The sequence below is a fragment of the Sarcophilus harrisii genome, chromosome 4, assembly GCF_902635505.1.
Source record: "Sarcophilus harrisii chromosome 4, mSarHar1.11, whole genome shotgun sequence".
NCBI classification, from domain to species: Eukaryota; Metazoa; Chordata; class Mammalia; order Dasyuromorphia; family Dasyuridae; genus Sarcophilus; species Sarcophilus harrisii.
In genome coordinates this window covers 436,723,882-436,744,830 of record NC_045429.1, presented here as the reverse complement: position 1 = coordinate 436,744,830, position 20,949 = coordinate 436,723,882, and the positions used below count along the sequence as shown (strand labels likewise).

The window sequence follows — 20,949 nt, the reverse complement described above, 5'->3', positions numbered from 1 at the left end:
CAAAAATCAGAGAAAGAAGATACAAATATATTCCAATTTTCTTTCTCTCCCAGCTACTTCACCACATGTTAGCACACAAAAGATGCTCATAAAAGGGGAAATTCCTACAAATTCCTTACTAAATGTTTCTTCATACTAATTAAATTGGCCCTACTTAGATCTCAATGATATGGCCAACAAATGGTCATTCAGACTTTGCCTGAAGACTTCCAGCTTACTCTCACCTAAAAGAGACCATTCTACTTTTGGATAACTTTCATAACTCTTAGAAATTTTCTCTTACATGAAGTCCAGTTTTGTTTCTTTGCACCTTCCACTGGTGGCTTCTACTTTTACCCTTTTGGGCTAAGCATAACAAGTTTAATCTTTATTCATATGATAGCTCTCCAAATTGTTTCCCTCCACTCCTACCAAGTCTTCTCCTTTCCAAGTTAAGCCTCCTCCATTCCCTCAACTAACTGCCATATGATATCAAATTGGGTACTTTCATCATTCTTGTTTCCCTTTCCTAGACCCTCTCCTGTTTATCACTGTCCTCTCTGAAATATGGCTCCCCAAGCTAAACACAATACTTTAAATGTGTTCTGATCAGGTCAAAGTATGGCAGGAACCTCTTCTTCCTGGTCCTGATGTTATTGATAGTTTTTTCTGTCTCCTGGTTACCTCTTGTATTCCTGGTCTGAGTGGCCTGGGGTTGGTTCACAGAGAGAAGCAAAGGGAGGACAAGGACTAAGTAAGAAGTTCTTTTCACCAAATCTAGACCATGTAGGGGAGTTCCTGGACCAAGATGGAGCTGGAGCAGAGATGCAGCATGGGAAAGGAAAAGAAAGTCCTTCACTGGTATTGTGAATTATGTGAACTATGCAGGTTGAGGCAAGGAAGTAGAAGCTCTAGCAATCCTAAGTGTTTCTACCTTAGAGAGAAGTCTCAGCCTTAGTATAGTAGCTCAACTTTAATTTAAAACTGATTTTTTAAAGCTAAATATAAGATTTTACATTTATTCTCATTAAAATTCATCTGATCACTGATTCCCCCTAACCTATCCAAATCCTTCTATACGCTGATCTAGTCGTATCTCTTCAGTTCTTCCACAAGAGAAACTTTGTCAAATGCCTTAGTAAAATCTAAGAAAACTAGACCTAAAGCAGTCTCCTGACCTGCCACTCTAATAATCCTGTCCAAAATGTAATAAGGTTAGTGTGGCACAGTTCTTCATGATGAAGTCACTGCTGCCTCTTTTTGATCAAACTTCCTTTAAAAATGTTTGGCAACTATTACTTGGATAATTCATTCATGAATTTTGCCCAGAATAAACACCAAACTCACAGGTTTACAGATTCTATGTTGTTGTGTTTTTTATGAGATATTTGCTCTTTAGTAATATTGCACTAACTCCTCTTCCTTATGACCTTTGAGGGTCATTGAGAGGGCTCAGCAATAAAAACAATAAAACTAAATAAAAATGTAACTGATAAAGATGTTAGCTCCTATTTATTTGGTGCTTTGGGGTTTGAGGAAGGTGATATATGTATCATTTCCCTCTCTTAACAGGTAGGAAAACTGAGGTTCAATGAAGCAAATGATAAACAGCATCACATACTTAGTATCAGAACTGGGATATGAACCCAGGCCTCTGACGCCAAATCCAATTACATTACATTACATACCATTACATTACACCACCTCCAAAATTGCATATAATCATTGAAATATTTTTTGACTTCATTAAAACTAAAAAAAATGTACATCCAAAGCAAATTTTAGTTATCTTATATTCTCAAAAACAGGGGGGAAATCAATGTTGGCAGTGCTTCAGGGAAACATACAATGCTTGTAGAATTACAAATTGGTATGCTCTTTTGGGAAAGTATTTTTGGTACTCCATAATCAGCAAAACTGATTATATTTTCCTACTTATGATTCCTATTGTAACATATCCTACAGGTATACTTAAAATGGAGAAAAAAACCTTTCTAAGCAAAATTACTTATGATTATGCTAAATATAATTTTTTTAAACTTTTAAAATGAAAATTTTAAATGGAAATTTAAAATCCCAATTTAGCTTAATGATGATAGTATATTAAAATAATTAAATACAAAGAAAAATTTTAAAATAAACACAAAAATTAAGGGCATGAAAGTAGAATTAGAATTTAGGCACAGTGGCTATTTCCATGTAAATACATATATTATACATGATATTCTATAATATATGCAACATTATATATGGACATATATAAATGTAAATGGACAACTGAGAGCAAAATGAGGATCAAAAAAGAACATTCAATAAGCTATGCATATAATTCATTTATATGTAGTTTTTGTCTTGATCTGTAATTTCATCAGCTCAGAAAACTCCAAATGTGAAAATTCTTTAAACTACAGCTGAACCATCAATTAAATTAGACAACAACCTGTGACTTACAGAGTTATCTGAGGTACCAAAAGATTAAATGACTTGTCCAGGGCCATACCATTAATATGTGCCAGAGGTAGGACTGAAATTCAGATCCCCCTGAATCTAAGGCCAGGTCTATGTCTCTTGTACGTTAAGCTGCCTTTCCTATCAGACAGTGTGTCAACTAATGTCATCAGATCAGCATCTACAGAGTGTCTTTGATGCCATTGAGGTGAGACCAAACCAGTTTAACATTTGTTGTTGAATTATTTAAAATTTCAAAGTCTCTTCTGTTTGTTTTTTTCTAATATATTACCCTATTAGCCAGATTTGAAGGAGGCAAAGGGATATCATAGAAAAATCTTTGAATTAGGACAAGGAAGCCTGGGTTATAGTAAATAGATAGAAAATAAATAGATAGGGTAGGTAGACAGAAGAGAAAGAAAGAGAGAGAGAGAAGCAGAGAGAGAGAAAAGATAGGAAGAGGAGAGGAGGAGGAGGAGGAGGAGAGGAAGAAGAGAGAGAGAGAGACAGAGAGAGAGACAGAGAGAGAGAGAGAGAGAGAGAGAGAGAGAGAGAGAGAGAGAAGGGGGGGGAGGAAAGGAGAGGGAGGGAGAGAGAGGGCTTTTGGCTATTAACTATCTTTTTGAATATATGAACCTAAGACAAGTTGCTTCCTTTATCTTGGTCTCAGTTTCCTTCTCAGTACCAGGACGATGTTGGGCTATATGACTTCTAAATTTCCTTCTGGTATAGTGGGAAAAGAACTAGATTTGGCATCCTCTCTCCGACTGAAGATCTGTCTAGCCTTCCCATTTCCTCATCCTTCATAATGGGGATAAAACCACCCCAACTAGGCAGGATTGTTATATGGGTCAAATGAGATAATGTATAGCACTATTTGTATGTGACCTTTGACTATATTAAAATGTCATTTATTACATATAATTTTGAATAAGTTTTCATGCTGGGCTTTGTATAAAATTCAGAATTATTTTTAAAAGAACTAAAAATCAGAAGACAAACAATTATCCTAAAGCTTTAACCCGTTCATTAATGCTCAAAAGCAGCAGGTGCATCTTTGCCAAAAGCAATGACAAGCTGAGAAAATGATGGCACTTGCTAGCTTGCTCTGCCCTCTTCTGGTCACTTCTTGAAATTGCAGCTGAAGGATGGCTCTTTCCTTTCCAAGACTGAAGTGCTAAGTGAAGTGGTTCTCAAAGTATGGTCCAGAGAATCCTGAGGATCTCTGAAACCCTTTTAGAGGGTCTACAAATTCAAAAATAGTTTTTATTTCCAATATGGTAAATGTCTATAAATATAACCTAGATAAATAAAAATGCTTTGGAGAGATCCTCAATAATTTTTAAGAGGATAAAGATACTGAAAACAAAAGTTTGAGAACCACTGTATCATTGGCTTTGTTTTGTCTGGGTTTTTTAGTTTATTTGGTTTACATATCTACAAACAGTAGAGGTTCTACTCACCTCTCTCCCGCTCACATTTCCTTGAGGAACCAAACCTCTCTGTGTTTGCAAGCATCAAGTTCAATATTGGGGACTCTCTATTTGGCTAAGGCCCCAGCCCAAAATTTCACCGGGGAATGTGGCGATTTGGCTTGTTTCTAGTTATTTCCAAAAAATAAAGGAGAGGGCCCTCACCTCCAATGTAAATTGCTCAGATTAACAAAAGGTCAGATAGAGGAAAGGTTGTATTTAACCCAATAAAAATGTTATGGATTATAAGTGAGTTCACAAAAAAATCAAATCAATATCTTTTTCTTTTGGGGGGAAGCTGGTGAGGTTCTATTTCACAGGGATCTATATAGACCTCCAGATTTGCTGTAACTCTCACCCTGAGGATGAGGTTCACTGCAAAGGGATAGCACTGAATATTGCTAGAGTCAATTAACTCTCCCTTTAAGTTCCATCTTTCCCAACAACCTTGATAGTCCTCCCGACTAATCCCACTACGAAGGCTCCTCTGAAAGGTAGAAACACCTGGGATTGCTAGAGATTCTGTCTCCTTCCTTGGACCTGGAAAGTTCACATAACTCACAGTGCCAGTGAAGGACTTTCTCCTTCTATCCAATGTTACTTCTCTGCTATAGTTCCATCTTGGTCCAGGATCTCCCCAACTTGATTTAAACTTGATAAAAAGAACTCACTTAGTCCTTCCCCTCCCTTCACCCTCTCTATGAAACTCCAGGTCCCCACGTAAAATAATCAGGAGACAAAAAAAAACTATCAGTGTGGGTAACCTTCTTCCTTTGCCTTTCCCTTGAACCTAGGGACCTCACTCTTCCTCCTTGCATCTCTTTATTTCTTCTCTGACTCCTGGGCTGTCCAGATCATGATGCCCAGAGAACAATATGACTGCTCTCACCACTGCCAACTGTAGTACTTCCAAGGAGATGGAAGACTAATCTTTCCTATCTGACCTGTGCTAAGATCCTCTGATCCCCCACTACACCTTTTAGAGCCCCAGACACTGCCATCTGACTTGCTGCTGCATGTTAGGCTGTCTGTTCCTTGCCCCATCACTTAGGAATTCTGGGCTTTCATGAACCCTATTGCTGAACTCTTTTATTGACATTGTCTCCTCCAATTAGTGTGAACTTCCTGAGAGCAGAAACTATCCTACTTTTTCTATTTGTATCCTTAGCTCTTAGCATAGCATTAAGCACATAGTGCTTATTAAAGGCTTTTCATTCATGCATGCATTCATTCATCATCTTCATTTGCAAATACTTTCTTGATTCATCTGGTTCTTTGGAGAGGTTATGTGCCTATAGAAACTTCCCCACAGTCAACCATATCTATATGGATCCAACTGGCTCCTTTCTAATATACTATGTCTCTCTTTGTCCCCTGTGCCTCTGCTCTCCCTTTTAAAGGAGTTGTCCAAGGGTGTAGCAAAATATATAAATTGGCTGCATGTAATCAGTTATTCTTAATGTATCTCAATGGAACAACCCAGAACAAGGCAAATAATTTCCAACTCATGAAGGAGTCATTGTCTGTTCCTGATCAAAGCCTTCAATGACCCACCAACTCTTTTACATGATGAGGGAGCCATCATGAATGCCAGAGCAAAGTCCTTATCAAGGGGACAATGAGGACCTAGGATGCTATCTGAGGGCACTTACTATTCTGTGGAACTCTACTGATCAATTAGATTAATATGCTAAATATGCCATTCTCTGTTAAAAAAGCAAACTGCCCGTAGCTGTTTGCAATAACACATAAAGCAGTTATCTTTTTATAATATTTTATGTAATATATTTTATATTATATTACAACATTATTATAATATATAACAACATTATAATATATAACAATATTATTATATATAACACGATATATGATAATATACTATAATATTTTAGGACAAAGCTTTACAATGCAATCACTGGGTCAAAAGGCATTATTTGATCAGCGACTCATTGAAAATTACTATATTGTGCTTCAAAACATGTACACAAATCTATGATCCGATCAACAATACAATGATTCATTCCTTATTGGGTGAGTTTGCTTAATATTTGAACCAGTTCTATTATTTCATTTTTGTTAGATATATTACATTTCAAAATTATCCATTTTATTAGTCTTTTACTGATTTCTTTTTGCAAGTCTATGAGGTTATTTTTTAAATGAATTTTATTACCGGATTATTAGGTATATAATTCTCTCATTTTATAAAGGATGTTTTAAATATCATGCAATCTTCTTGTTTATCTCTGTTTTGAACTGAATTTTGTCCAATATAATTAGTACTATGGCAGCTCTTATCTTTGGTATTTCTATTTGTTGTTTTTAGAAAAGCATATGGGGAGCCCAGCTCCTTTTGGATTTCTCACTCTGCCATCTTGACTGAGAAAGCCACTATGTGATCGCCAACATCAGCACTCTTTTTTTGGCAGTCTGATTTGAAAATCTTAATGCCTGGAAATTTTGGGGAGTGAATTGGACATTTCCAGTTGGATTGCTTGGAGATGTCTCACACACAGCATGTTCAAAACAGAATTCATTATTTATTTCCCCCCAGATCCACCCCTCTTTCAAGTATCTATTTTGCTGTTGGGATATCATGGTCTTTCTGGTCGCCAGAGGTGGCTTGCTCTTTAGGAAACTGAAAAGATCAATGGTAATGCTCACCTTTGGGTATACCAGACTCATGTTGTAGGTATGTATGCCCACTATGACAGGTTCACCCACCTTGGAGTCATCCTTGATGTTTCACTTTCCCCATATGTATAATTAGTGGCTAGGTCTTGATCCTATCCTCACAAGATACATCTTGCATCCAATCCTTTCTTGCCACTCGTAGGGTCTCCTTCCTAATCCATCATGTTTCCACTCCTCTGAAATACTGCAGTAGCTTCCTATCAAGTTCTCAACAAGCCATCATCCTCTAGCTACTGAAGTGATATTTCTGACCATTTCACTCCCCAGCTCAAGAAGCTCATGTGACTCCCTATTGCCCCTGGGATTGAATAGAAATTACTTTGATATCTGAAGCCCTTCACAATCTGGATCCAGCCTGCCTTTCTAAATTTATCCCATATTCTTCTTGATGTACTCTATGATCCTTACTGCCTTACTGTCCCTCATGCCCAACATTGTTTCTTGGCTTCTGTGCCTTTGCATATGATGTTACTCATGACTGAGATGCAGGCCCTCCTAATCTCTGCCTCTTGAACTCTCTAGTACCCTCCAGAGCTTCACTCAGATACAAAGACACAAAAAAATGTTAACTTGTATGCATCTTGAAACTACTTATATGTGTATATGTTGTTTCCTCCAATAGAATACAAACTCCACATTGTGGGCAGAGATTATTTTCTCTCTTTGTATCACCAGGGTCTAGTACAGTTCCTGACATACAGTAGGCATTTAATCAATGCTTGTTGATTGATTCTCCTTTGCATCTTCTTTTCCCTAAATTTATAAAACTGAACACAAGGATTAGATCAGTATTTTGTGAGGCAGGAATTCCTACTTAGACCCACCTTGGGAATGGAAAAGATTTCTGATTACTTGGCTGAAAAAAGATCCCACAAAATAAATTCTCCCTTAAGTGAATTTCTAGTTCAATGTCTACTGCATAACGTAAGTTCCTTCAAACATCTTCAGGGAATAGAACAAAGGTTGGATATAGTGCTGCTAATGTGAGCATCAATTCTACTCTGAACATTTCTTAGATCTTCTTTTATTTGTTGTAGCCTTCTACCATTAGGACACAAGCTCTTTGAGGGCAGGGAGTATCTTGTTAATTTATACTTGAACCCACAGTGCTTAGCACGGTGTTTGCTGTATCAATGAGCACCTAGCATGTCTAAAAGCCATTATCTTTCCTGCTGTCTATCTAATCCCTCTAGCTTTTCCTCTATTTCTTTCTTTTTCTTGCTTCTCATTCCAAGGTAAAGAATATTCGCATTGTCATTTCAATGTTTCTACTACTTACCTGATAGAAGCTGATCTCATGAGGTACAAAGATGCTTCTTCTGGAGCTATCCCGTAGGGTGTCTACCGCCAGGACCCCAAAGCTTCTTTTATAAGCATCCTCAAGAGGGAGAGCCAGGAACGACCCTTTACAATCCTTTGGTTTACGAGAAGTGTTCCAGAAATGGATATTTCCGTGATTCTCAACTTGCGGGACATGGATTGGCACCCCTTGATCCACAACTGTAAAACTGAAGGGCAGAAAAGATGAAGACCACCAAGGGGAAGGAAGGCTTTTAGAAGGAGCTAAAAAAGCCAAATTTTCTCAACTTCAAGGCCAGATTTCCTCAATGGAGGAAAAGTACTTGAAGAAGATAATAAGTACAGAATAAACAATTTATGAGGGAAATGAGCAGAATCAGAATACCGCATACAGTAACAGCAAGACTGTGTGATGATCAGCTATGATAAACCTAGCTCTTCTCAGCAATGCAGTGGAACAAGACAATTCCAAAAAGCTCATAATGGAAGATGCTATCCACATCCAGAAAATGAGCTTGAGTGCAGATTAAAGCTTATTATTTTCACTTTTGTTTTTTCTTTCTCAGGTTTCCCCTTTTGTCTGATTTTTCTTTCACAATACGACTAATATGGAACGATGTATAACATGATTGTACATGTATAGCCTTTGTCAGATGTCTTGGGGAGGGGCGAGGGAAGGAGGGAAGGAGAAAAATTTGGAATTCAAATCTTACAAAACCGAATGTTGAAAGCTAACTATAAGAAATGGGGAAAACTGCCCAAAAAGAGAATAAATAGCTTACGAGGCAGATCTGCTAAGAGAACTGAATTCTGAACATTCTGCCGTCTCTTGAGGCTCATTTACTAGAGGAGAAAGCTAGAAATCTAGGAAGTCATCTCCTAAGGAGATAGAGCTCTTCCCAAGATGGCCATTCACAGTGGTCTAGAAGCAGCCCTGCTAGTAAACTGTCCTGGGTGAAGGAGGAGGCTTTGGATGAGACTGACGTGGTTTACCCAAGCTATTCCGTTTAGGAGTAGGAACTCTGGAAGGAAGAGGGGGGAGGAGAGCAACCTGCTGGGGTTCTTACCTGATGCCTTTCATGTCCCTATAAAGCACCTGCTTCAGGACAAATGGCGCATCCTCTATGGTGCAAGCTACGATCCTCAGGAGGTATTTCCCCCGCTCGGGAAAGATTTTGTTTTCTTCCAAGAGGGAAATGTAGGCGCTGATCCTCTTGTTGCCGTGGGCTTCGGCGTCCTGGAAGCACAAGGATGCCCAGCCCGTCGCACAGGCTCCTGGCTAGCCCCGGGCGGCATATCCCCCCTCCTTTCCTGTCAGTGGCTCTCCAAGTCTGACGGCCAGTGAGAGACACGGCCCCAGCAAGGCTTTTGCCTGAGGCGAATGGGGTTCAATGACTGGCCCAGGGTCACAGTTAGGGAGTGTTAGGCCCGGGACTGGGTTTGGCCTCGGGTCCTCCGGGCTCCATCACGCAGCATCCAGCTGCCTCCCGCTCTCACTGAGGGCCGCGGGACCGACTTCAAAGCCGCGCGGGCAGTGGGGGACAAGGCCCTGAAGGCCGGGATCGGCGGCTGGAAGGGCCGAGGGTCACGGATTTCCCCTTTAAGTCTGCACGGTCAGAAGCCGGACCAAAACCCGGCTTTCCCAGGCCACGGCTGAGGCCCGCAGGCCTGTGCGTGGCCGGCAAGTTCCGGCTCCACCGGCCTCCGTTTCCTCCATTGTAAATGGAAACGCGTTGTGCGGGCTGAAGGAGACTGGGGGGAGGGGGGGGTGCAGCACTTACAGCGCCCGGCATAGAGCAGGCGCTTAATAAATGCTTCTTCCTCCCTCCCCTCCCTTTTGTCAGCTGAGCGTTTAATTTTACCAAGTGAGGAAAGGCCCGAACCTCACAGAAATGTCTTCGAAGCCCCCACAGGGTAAGGGTCAAAACTGGGCTCGGGGCTAGCCACAGACATCTCTGCGGCTGCTCCGGGGTCCTAAGTCACCGCTCCGAGGGAGTCCTGGAAAAGTCCGGCTGGGGGGGAGGGGGCGGAGGGGCGGGAGAAGAGCAAATCCTTCTCTTGTCACTAGTATTTCTTGGACGCACAGGGCTGATCATTGGGTCACCGAGCCAAAGCCCCAGAAGCCTCCGGGGCCGCGCCTGACAGGCCCCTGGGCCCCACGCCAGCACCCAGCTGCAGAGCCGGGCTCCCCGTAGGCGCCAATGCCGCCCCAGGTCCCGGGGCCCGCTGCTGGGGGAGGGGCCGGCCTCCTCCCCCTCCCCCACTTCCCCCCCTCCCCCCCTCGCACACCCACCTCAGTCAGCGCCTTGAAGACGGCGGCGTAGACGGGCTCCAGGTAGACGCCGCTGGTTTCGGCCGCCTTCCGAATCTCCCGCAGCCACTTCCGCCGGGCCAGGCTCCGCAGCTGCTCCCCGTGCTTCCTTGGCAAGCTCATCATCAGGAACTCCACCACGTTGTCGAAGACTTCGCTTTCGTTGCCGGTGAGCTCGGCCACCACCAGCTCGATGTACTCTCTAAACTGGTCCACGTTGAGCCTGATCTCGCTGCCGGGGTGGGGCGCCGGAAGCTTTATGTGCAGCTTGGCTGAAGAGGAAGAGAGCCGGAGCAGGGCCTAACCAGGGGTCCCCCGTGGCCATGGGGTCTTTCTCCTCCCCGCCCACCGTTCGTTCCGAGGGAGCGGGGGAAGCGAGGATTTGCAGCGGAATCGGAGCTAGAAAGGGCCTCGGGATCGGGCTCTGCAGCGGCCCCATTTCGCAGACGAGGCGGCCGAGGCCCACGGTGCTCACACAAACACTCAGGGACAGGGAGAGGATTTGAACCCGAGTCCTCCAATCCCAAATACCAAACTGCCGGCCCAGGGTTCATTATCCAGAGAGATTTATTTTTGCTCCACTTCAAAAGCCAGGTTGATCAAACATGTATCAGAGCCCGGTTTGGGATTGTCGAGAACCGTTAACTCTGCCTTCAGTAGCTCCCTCCTTGCAGTTCCCAGGTCCCCCTCCCGACTTTCCTCTCTCTCTAATCTTTGGTGACTCTTTGGTTGGGGACTTGTGATTTCCTGCCGGAGGGAACTTCCCGTGAGGAAATGTCTTCTCTAGTTGCAGCGACATTTGTGCGGCACCATGTGATAATAGTGAGGAGGAAGGGGCGGAGGAGATGAAGAAGAAGAAGAGAAGGAGGTGAATGAGAAGGAGGAAGAGGAGAAGGAAGAGAGGGAGAGGGAGGGAAAAGGATGAAGGAAAAGGAAGAGGAGGGTGAGGAAAAGATGAGGGGAAAGGAGAAGGAGAGGGAGATGGAAAAGGGTGAAGGAGAAAGAAGAAATGAAGAGGGAGAAAGAGGGGGACAGGGGAAAGGAGGAGGGAAGAGAGGGAAAAGGATGAAGGAAAAAGAAGAGGAGGAGGAAGGCAGGGGGAAATGAGGGAAAAGGAGAAAGAGGAGAGCAAGATGAAAAAGATGAAGGAAAAGGAAAAAGAGGAGGACAGGGAGAGAGAGAAGGACAGGGGAAAGGAGGAGGAGGAGGAAGAAGAAGAGGAGGAAGATAAGGGGAAGGAGGAAGACAGGGAGAAAGGAAAGGATGGAAAACAAGTCAGAGAAAGAGGTGGAGGAGATAATTATTACCTTATTTGATCTTTTCAACAACCCTGTCAGGTAGATGCTATTATCATCTCCATATTTATATATGAGGTAGACAGACATTAAGGGTCACACAGTCTGAGGTTGGATTTGAATTTTGATCTTTCTGACTCCAGGCCCAGAACTCTGTTCACTGTGCCACCTACTTCCCTACTACTATAATGTGATAATGATTAAATCAAATAATAATGCAAGTCAAAGGGGAAATATGAACCAAGGTCTTCCTGAATCTGAGGGCAGCTCCACTGGATGATTCCAATATTCTCTCATCACTCAGGCACGAGAGGTCACAATTATGCTTGGTAACTCTTTCCATCCCTCTTTTACAATATCACTACAACTCTGAGTTTCTTGCTGCCGCCATGCTAATTTGGATTCTTATCCCTACATGACATGAATGACACTGACATTTCCATCTTTCGCATGCAGTGGTCGTCTTCTCAGTTCAGTCTCCTCATCTAAAACCCCCTCATCCCTTGGCTTTGTCTAGTCAAGTCCTATCTGGCCTTCAAGAAGAAAGAGGAGGAGGAAGAGGAAGAGGAGTCACAATGGGTAGAATGGTGGACTTGGAGTCATGAAGACCCACGTTGAAATCTTGCCTCAAAGATATCAGCTGTGAAACCCTGAGCAAATCACCTTTTCTTTCTGACCTCAGTTTCTTCATCTGTATAAAATGGGAGTTGGACTCAATGGCCTCCAAAGTCCCTTTCAGCTCTAAATCTTCTCTAGCTTAAATCTCACTTTCTTTATGGAGCCCTCCTTGATTGGTCCAACCCCTAGTGTTCTTGGCCACTAAACTCCTATTCTGCTCCTTGCTCATATCACTCACTGGGTGCTTATCAATCCATAAGCATATAAGAATCACTTATTGTATGCTAGACACTGAGAGAGATTCTAAGTTACAATAACAAAAATAAAACAGTCCCTGTCCTCAAAAAACTTATGTATAACAAGTCTATCTTATGCTGTCAATTATGGTTTTGTATGGTAAGTAATGTCTAACATTTTTACCGCACCTTATGGTTTGCAAAGGGCTTTCTGTAGATGATCTCATTTGATCCTCGGAATAATTCTGAGAAGTGGGTATTATTGCTATTATTTTTATTTTTACAGAGGAGGGAACTGAGGCTCTTCCTGTCTCTAAGTCCAAAACTATCCACTGTTCTACCTAGATGCCTAGAGAGCTGGTTTTCCCATCCCATGGATTTTAGAGTATTGGGGAGAAGGTATTATGTTTCATACTCCTTTCTAAACCTCATAACATGTAACACAGTATTTAACATTGAAGACCAGAAACTTTGAACTAGGCTAGTAGTATCAAAAGTAGAATTTGCCCCAGATCCCCTGACTCCAGAGATGCAGTTCCTTCTTGGAGGCAAAGCCAGCTGAGTAAATTGCTTTCTTTCCAGCTGGGAAGCAAGGATGCACATTAGAGGACTGACTGTTCTGGCTCAATAAATCTCCAAGTGTTGAGTCTTCCTTCTAGAAAATGCTTTTTCCCCCCTTTAATCCCCTCAGGTCTCTCTTAAGGCTAAAGCACCTGAGGTCTCTGTTATCAGAGAAAAGGATCAATGGATCTTTGGAACTACAGAGGTGTGAGTTAAACTGGGGTGCTTTGGAGGAGCCTCCTGCAATGGTGTAGCTGAGGGGCATTGGCTATTCTCTGTTCATTTGAGGGCCAAAAGAAGAGTTTCATCCAAGCTCAGGAAAATAGGTAATTCCATTATAGTGGTAACAGTGCTATTGGTGTTAAAAAAAAGGAAGCCCTCTTCAAATGGGTAGCAAGGGATGGGGATTTAGGTCATGTGGAAGCTTTTAATCAGGAATAAGGAGGAATGGGCAGAATGGGAAAGGTGGCTCACTGGCCTGCCCTCCAACATTGGAAATTTTGAGGCCCGGGAGAAATTTGGTTAGATTTGGAATCAAAGGACCAAGGTTTGTATCCTGGTTGCCTCAATCCTTTTAGCAAAGTGAATTAAGGGGACCTGAGGAAAAGGAGGACGGAGGAGGGGGGGGAGGGAAAGTAGGACTTGGGTGGGGTGCCGGGAAAGTGAGGGACTTGGAGGAGGGGAGGAAAGGAGGATTGGGGTGCCAGGAAAGTGAGGACTTGGGGAGGGCTTGAGGGAGGAAAGAGGACTTAAGTGGGTTGGGAAAGTGAGGAGGACGAGGGTTCCTAGGGAAAAGTAGGACCTGAGGAGTGACGGGAAAGTAGGACTGGGGAGTGTGTTGAGGAAAGTGGAGGACTGGAGAGTGGTTTCTGAGGAGGAAAGTGGGGATTGGAGTGCTAGGAAAGTGAGGACTGGAGCAGTTGCCCTGGAGGGGTGGGGACTTGGAGGGTGCCCTGGAAAGTGAGGCTAGGGAGTTGGGAAAGTGAGGACTTGGTGAAAGGGGAAAGGAGGACATGGAGTGTGCTCTGAGGAGGAAAGTGAGGACTTGGGGAGGTGGAGGAAAGGGGACGGGGAGTGTGCTGAGGAGGAAAAGGAGGGCTTGGAGGTGTGCCCAAAGGAAAGTGGGAAAAAGGAGTCTTGGGGAAAGTGAGGACGGAGAAGTTGCCGGGAGGAAAGGAGGGAATTGGAGGGAGTGCCTTGAGGGAAAGTAGGGACGGAGGGAGGGGTGTCAAGGAAATGAGGGACTTGGGTGGAAAGGAAAAGGAGGGACTTAGTGAGGGCCAGGAGGAAAAATAGGAGGGGAAATTTTAAAGGGAAAATAGGACCTTGGGAGGGCCTGGAAAGGAAAGAGAGTGCTCTGAGGAAAGTGAGGACTTGGAGTGAGTGTGCTCTGAGGAGGAAAGTGAGGGACTTGAAATGATGTCTAGGAAAAAGTGAGGGATTGGGCGAGGTGCTCAGGGAAAAGTGGGGACGGGTGGTGGCTTAGGAGGAAGTGGGACGGTGGGGGTGCCTGAGGGGAGGAAAGTGAGGGACTTGGAGGGGTGGCCTTGGAAAGTGAGGGATTGGGTGAGGTGTGTCTGAGGAAAGGGGATTGGGGGTGTGCCGGGAGAAAGGAGGGGACGGGGGGTGTGCCTGGGGAAAGTGGGGACTTGGAGTGAGTGCTCTGAGGAAAGTGAGGGACTGGAATGAGTGTCTGGAAAGTGAGGACTTGGGTGGGTTGCCTGGGGGAAAGTGAGGAAATTGGAGTGTGCCGGGAGAAATGAGGGATGGAGTGTTGAGGGAAAGTGAGGACAGGGGGGTGCCGGGAAAGTGAGGACGGGGTGTGCCAAGGAAAGGGGGACTTTAGTGGAGGAAAAGTAGGATTTGGGGAGGTGTGCCAAGGGAAAAGGGACTTGGGGTTTCCGGGAAAGTGAGGACTTGGGTGAGTGCTGAGGGGGGGAATTGGGTGAGGTCTCAAGGAAAGTAGGGGACTTGGAGGGTGTTTAGGAAAAGTAGGACGGAGGAGTGTGCTCAAAAGTGAGGACTTTGGTTCCTGAGGGAAAAGTAGGGACCTTATGATGTCTAGGGGAAAGGGATGAAGGAAAGTGGCGGGAGGGGAGGAAAGTGGAGGATTGGAGTGTTTAAAAGGGGACTTGGAGGAAATTTGCTCGGGGAAAGTAGGACTTGGGGAAATTTTTCGGAAGGAAAGGGGACTTGGGGTGCCAAGGAAAGGAGGACGGAGGGGTGCTCGGGGAGGAAAGTGAGGACGGAAGGGTGTGCCAAGGAAAAGTAGGGACGGTGAGGGTTTGAGGAAATGAGGGACGGAAGTTCCGGGGAAAGTAGGACGGGTAGGTTTGAGGGGAAAATAGGACTTTGAAGTTTGGGAAAGGAAAAGGGATTAGGAGGGTGCCGAAAAGTGGAGGACTTGGGGGGTGCCTGGGGAGGAAAGGAGGGACAGGGAGGTGCCGGGAAAATAGGACTTGGGGGGAAAGTGGCCCTGAGGGGAAAGGAAAGTAAAGGACTGGAGGGGTGCCTGAGGAAAAAGTGAGGACTTGGAGGATGGCTTAGGAGGAAAAAGTGGGACTGGGGAGTGTCCAAAGGAAGGAAAATTGGAAAGAGTTGGTTTGGGAGAAAGGGGGACTTGGGGAGTGCCCTTAGGGAAGGGGGGGAAATTGGGGGTGGCCGAGGGGAAGTAGGACTTGGAGTGAGTGGTCAGGGAAAAGTGGGGCTTGGGGGGGGCCTAAAAGGAGGACGGGGAGGTTGAGGAAAGGAGGGTTGGGGAGGGTGTCGGGGGAAAGTAGGGTTGGAGGAGTCTCTGGAGGAAAGTGGGGACAGGGAGGTCAAAAGGAGGACTTGGAGTGGTGTCTGGGAAGGAGACGGAGGGTTGGCTTAGGAAAAGTAGGGACGGGGGGAGGCTTGGAAAGTGAGGGACTTAAATTAGAAAAAGGACTTTAGGGCCTAAAGGAAAGTGAGACGGAGGAGTGCCAGGGAAAGGGGAGGGATTGGAGGGGAAAATTAAGGAAAGTGAGGAAGGAGGAGTGTGCCGAGGAAAGGAGGGACGGAGGGGGCTGGGGAGGAAAAGGAGGGACTTGGGGGTGTGAGGGAAATAGGTTGGGTAGGGGTTTGAGGGGAAAGTGAGGGGATTGGGGGTTGGTTGGAAGGAGGATTGGGGGGTGCTCAAAAGGGGGCTTAGGGGGGCCTAAAGTAACTTGGGATTGCCCGAGGAGGTGAGGACTTGAGGAGTGCTCTGAGGAGGAAAGTGAGGGACTTGGAGTGGGGTGCTCAGAAAGTGGGGACTGGAGGGTGTGTTGAGGAAAGTAACTTGAGGAGGGTTTCTGGGAGGGTGAGGCTTGAGTGGTGTGTCTAGGAAAGGAGGGATTGAGGGAGGGTTAGGAGGAGGACTTGAAAGAGCTTGGGAAAGTGGGACTTTTGGGAGGGGCCTTAGGGGAAAGTGAGGACTTGGGGGTTGCCAGGAAAATTTTAGGACTTAAGGGGGCTTGAGGGAAAGTAGGCTTGGAATAGGGTTTTTCTGAGGAAAGTTTTAATTTGGAGGGGGTTGCTCTAAAAATAACTTGGGTATGTGTTCTTAGGGGGAAAATAACTTAGGGTTTAGGAAAGGGGCTTAAGTGGGTTGTCTGAGGAAAGGGTTGGGACTTGGAGGAGGCCCGGGAGGGGAGGGACTGGAGGGAGGCCTGGGAAAGTAGGTTAGGGAGTTGCTCTGGGGGAAAGTGAGGACTTGGGAAGTAGCCTGGGGGAGGAAAGGGGACTTAGAGTGGTCTGGGAGGAAAAGTGAGGGACTTTGGGTATTCCATAGGAATGGAAAGGAAAACGAAAGTAGCTTAAGTGGAGCCCTGTCTGCTAAGAGAACTCTGACACACCAAAAGAACAGAACTGGAGAAATCTGGCAGTGTTAGGTGTGGAGGAAATTCTTGGAGGAAAAGTAATTTCTTCCATCACACTTGAGCTGTGATTGAAATTTTCCTTGGGTCACATGGGCTGTCTTCATCTGCCCTTTCGTTTCTGTTTGAGTGTTTGGTTGTTCTAGCGACAGAAGTGAAGGAAGGGATAAAGACTTGGGAGTCACCCCTCCCTGCCAAATGCCAGCTTGTGGATATTGCTGGGACTTCTAACCCCTTTGAGAGTGGCCATAGGGGATACAATGAGCTGAAGGGATTCGGAGCTTGCCTAGACCCCAAACCCTTATTTTACAAATGGGAAATCTGAGGTTCAGGGAGGACTGAGAATGAATTTTCTTCCATCAGTCTTGATGCGGAATCAAAGTTTTCCTGGTTCCATTTCTCTGGCATGGAGGAAGATTTTTTTATTTAAATTGTGGAGGCCGGAGCGTATTCGCTCTTTTAAAATGTTCCCTTTGGAGAAGTTTAATCTGCCCTGCCCCAAACTCCCCTCTTACCGCTGCTGACCAATTTTCACTTTCCACTTCCCAATCTGAGTAGTTACCACACATGGCCACAAGATGGCGCGCTTGTACAGTGAATTGATCCACTTAGAGCTGGACATGGATTGTTGGGACCCAAACGCCCTGTTTGACAGAGAACAGTCCGAGGAAGCGCCCGGGAGGGGCAAAGGTCTGGAGCTGGAGGGGATTCAGTGACCCTGGGCAAGTCCCCCAGGTTCTCAGCCTCAGATTTGCTCATCTGTAAAAGGGGGCTGGACTCGGTGACCTCCAGCTTTCCTCTCGGCTCTAAATCTGAGCCATTAAGCGCAGTCTCCCTTTACAGAGGGAGAAGGGGAAACTTATGCAATTAAGGTTAAACCTTAGAGGCAAGATCTGAACCCAGGCCATCCGAATCTAGATTCAGTGTGTTTTCAGCTACATTATGCTTCTCTGTCTCTCTCTGTCTGTCTCTGTCTCTCTGTCTCTCTGTCTCTGTCTCTGTCTCTGTCTGTCTCCCTCTCTGTCTGTCTGTCTCTCTCCCTCTCTATCTCTCTGTCTCTCTCCCTCTCTATCTCTCTGTCTCTCTCCCTCTCTATCTCTCTGTCTCTCTCTCTATCTCTCTGTCTCTCTGTCTCTCTCTCTGTCTCTGTCTCTATCTCTCTGTCTCTCTCCCTCTCTATCTGTCTGTCTCTCTCCCTCTCTATCTCTCTGTCTCCCTCTCTATCTCTCTGTCTCTCTCTCTATCTCTCTGTCTCTCTCTCTATCTCTCTGTCTCTCTCTGTCTCTCTCTCTCTGTCTCTCTCTATCTCTCTGTCTCTCTCTATCTCTCTGTCTCTCTCTATCTCTCTGTCTCTCTTTGTGTCTCTCTCTTTTCCCCCCTCTCTGTCACACACACACACACACACACACACACACACACACACACACACACAACAGTTTTCTAGACGTGGAAACTGAGGCAAGAAAGGAATAACTAATATTTATGTGGCTCTTTAAAGTTTGCAAAATGTTGTACTTATGTTTTCTCATCTGTAAAATGGGGATTAAAACAGTACTTCCCTGCAACAACCCTGTGAGGGAAGTACTGTTTTAATCCCCATTTTACAGATGAGAAAACTGAAACTGAGAGGTTAAATGGTTTGCCTAGGGTTACACACTTAGCAAATGATTAAGGCTGAATTAGAACTCAAGGCTTGTCTCCAAGTGTAACTCTCTATCCCCAGCACCATGCTGTTGAACATCCCTAAGTTTTCCCTAGAGAAAGGGTCTCAACCAATGATTTTATTGTTTAAAGGGAACTTCCAAGTAAGGAAGGTCGCTCCACCAATGCATGTTGGCACCTTCTCTGTAATTCCCAGTCTTAGAGGATTACCTAGAGTCATGAGACTGTGCGTTACCCAGAGTCACACAGCAAGAATGTCAGTCAAAATATAACACAGGCCCTCCTCCATATCTCTCTTCCTGAGCTTCTCCTGAGCTAAAATGGCCAGAGATGCTTTTCAGCTTTGAAATTCATGTCCTGACTGGAGAGGAGGGGGACTACAGATACAGAATGGAGCATATGCTATCAAACTTGATTGATACATGTTTATTTTTCTTTGCCATAGCATGATACATTGGGAAAGGAATTGAATGGATTTCCAGTAAAAAATCAGGGGTCAAATCCCAACTTTGTCGCTCAATGCTGCCCTACGTTGGACAAGTCACTTCACATGTATTCCCTTCAGTTTCTTTCTCCCTAAGATAAAAATATCGGGCTAGTTCAAGGCCCCTTCTGGCTCGAGTACTGTTAGTTTCCTCATTGATAAAAATAAGGGAAATGGATCAATGATTTCTTAAGGTCTTTCCTACCTTTAAATCTCTAAAGGGCTGGAGGATAGTCACATGGGACAACATGTATCAGGAATGTATTGTGATTTTTAAGACATACACACACAAACTCAAAAGTTTAACAACAACAACATGGAAAAAAAGGCCAGGGACAAGGGCCAGGGAGGAGAGAACACAACCCAAAGAAGCCATCTAGAGGTCAACTGAATCTCAGCTTGATGGCCTAAAGGCCATAATGATGGCCAAAGGCAATAATAAATTATTGCAATCACCCCCATCTACCTTACATTGGCTCATGTGCCCATCATACCAACTGCTTGACTACAATGGACAGCTCTGCCAGGACATAAAATTCATCCCCTAAGACCTGTCCCTTGTCTCTACCCACCTCCAGAGGCTCCAGCATCAAAGAAACAAACACTGTGTATTTTTCTTTCAGGTGTTGCATCCTTACACTCTCCAGGAAACACCCCTTTGTCTAAGCAAGCCACAAGGATCCTTCCAGCTCTACTGAGCCCAGAGTACAGTGGCTACAGGCACCTGCCATACCAGAAAGAGAAATCCTGAGCCCAGAAATGGGCTAAACAGTGGCTGACAGGCTGAAGAGCCTGTGCTGCCATCTGCCCTGGGAGCCCCTCAACAGACTGAAATGAGAAGAAGCTTCTTTGACTATTCAGATGTAGCAAGAACAAAAGGGCACGTGGCCACGGTCCCCTCAGCACCCAGAGAGGGGCTCCCCTCCACCCAAGGCTGGCCATTTTCCCGGTCTACTTCCCTGCCATAAAAAATGCCCTGATTCTGTCTGATGCCCAGAATCATGGCAGCCCTAGGAGAATAGTGAAGGTAGCTTTCACACATGATCATTTCAATCTGCTTACAACACTGTCAGCAGCATCACAAAGAAAATGTCCCTGAGCTCCTTCCAGGTCCCCTCATCCCACACTGGAGAACAACAAGCGTGTGGCTGGCTAGAAGATGGGGATCTTTTCAGTCATGTGAAGCTAGTTAGGCTTACCTTTTATAGAAAATGAGCAAGAGGCAGGCTAGTGTAATGGGGAGGGAGTGGGTCTTAGAGTCAGCAAGGCCTGAAATTCAAATCCTGCCTCAGATACCGTATGTGTCTGGGTAAGACCCTTCATCTTCGCCAAGTCCCTTGTAATTCTCTTAGACTCTATATTGCAGGAAAGGTGCTGATTTGGGGAGTTCAACCCTCCAGGAAATCACAGGTCTGCTTGTTCAAAAAGAGATGTCCATGGAAGGCCAATTTAGATTGGCTTTGCTTGGTCCTATTGAGCTCAGATGGTAGCAATGGGAAGAGGATTTCAGCTCGATACAATGACCTTGGGATTTAAAGTTCATTTAGTCTAACTCCCCCCTCCCCACTTTTTATGACAAGCAAGAAAACTCAGGCTCGTCAAGGAGAGTGACTTGTTCAAAGTCACGGTGTCCATAAGAAACAAGACTGAAATTTGAATCCAAGTCCTCTGCTCACCAGGAAGATAGGGAGCTGTCCAAGACTGGAGGTATCTGAAGTCTCAGAGGTTGGGAATATCTGAAAGGGACTTTTGGGTTCCTAGCCTGCCTTCAACACCTACTGGCTTGTGATCTTGGGCAAATTACTCCTTAAAGTATAAAAGGGCAATAATAACAATAATAGCATCGATTTCCAGGATTATTAAATTGAAGTATTTAACTGGATATTAAATTAAGCTCTTATTTATCAGTAGTAAATCTTGCTTCAGACTAGTTGTGTGACCCTGGGCAAGTCACTTAACTTGTTTGCCTCAGGTCCCTCAACTGTGAAAAGAGAAGGTTAGACTCTAAGGTC

At 44.9% G+C, this 20,949-nt stretch overlaps 1 protein-coding gene across 2 annotated transcripts in view; it reads right to left on the bottom strand.

The window, feature by feature from the left end:
* EFCAB5 (EF-hand calcium binding domain 5) overlaps positions 1 to 20,949 on the bottom strand; it is a 139,632-nt gene that overhangs the window by 21,472 nt on the left and 97,211 nt on the right. For both annotated transcript variants that reach the window (XM_031967730.1, XM_031967729.1), the window contains exons 15-17: positions 10,186 to 10,475; positions 8,960 to 9,129; positions 7,873 to 8,101 (exon numbers count right to left, since the gene is read on the bottom strand). In XM_031967730.1, the coding sequence (XP_031823590.1) occupies positions 7,873 to 8,101; positions 8,960 to 9,129; positions 10,186 to 10,475 (689 nt within the window). The remainder of the gene's footprint in view (positions 1 to 7,872; positions 8,102 to 8,959; positions 9,130 to 10,185; positions 10,476 to 20,949) is intronic.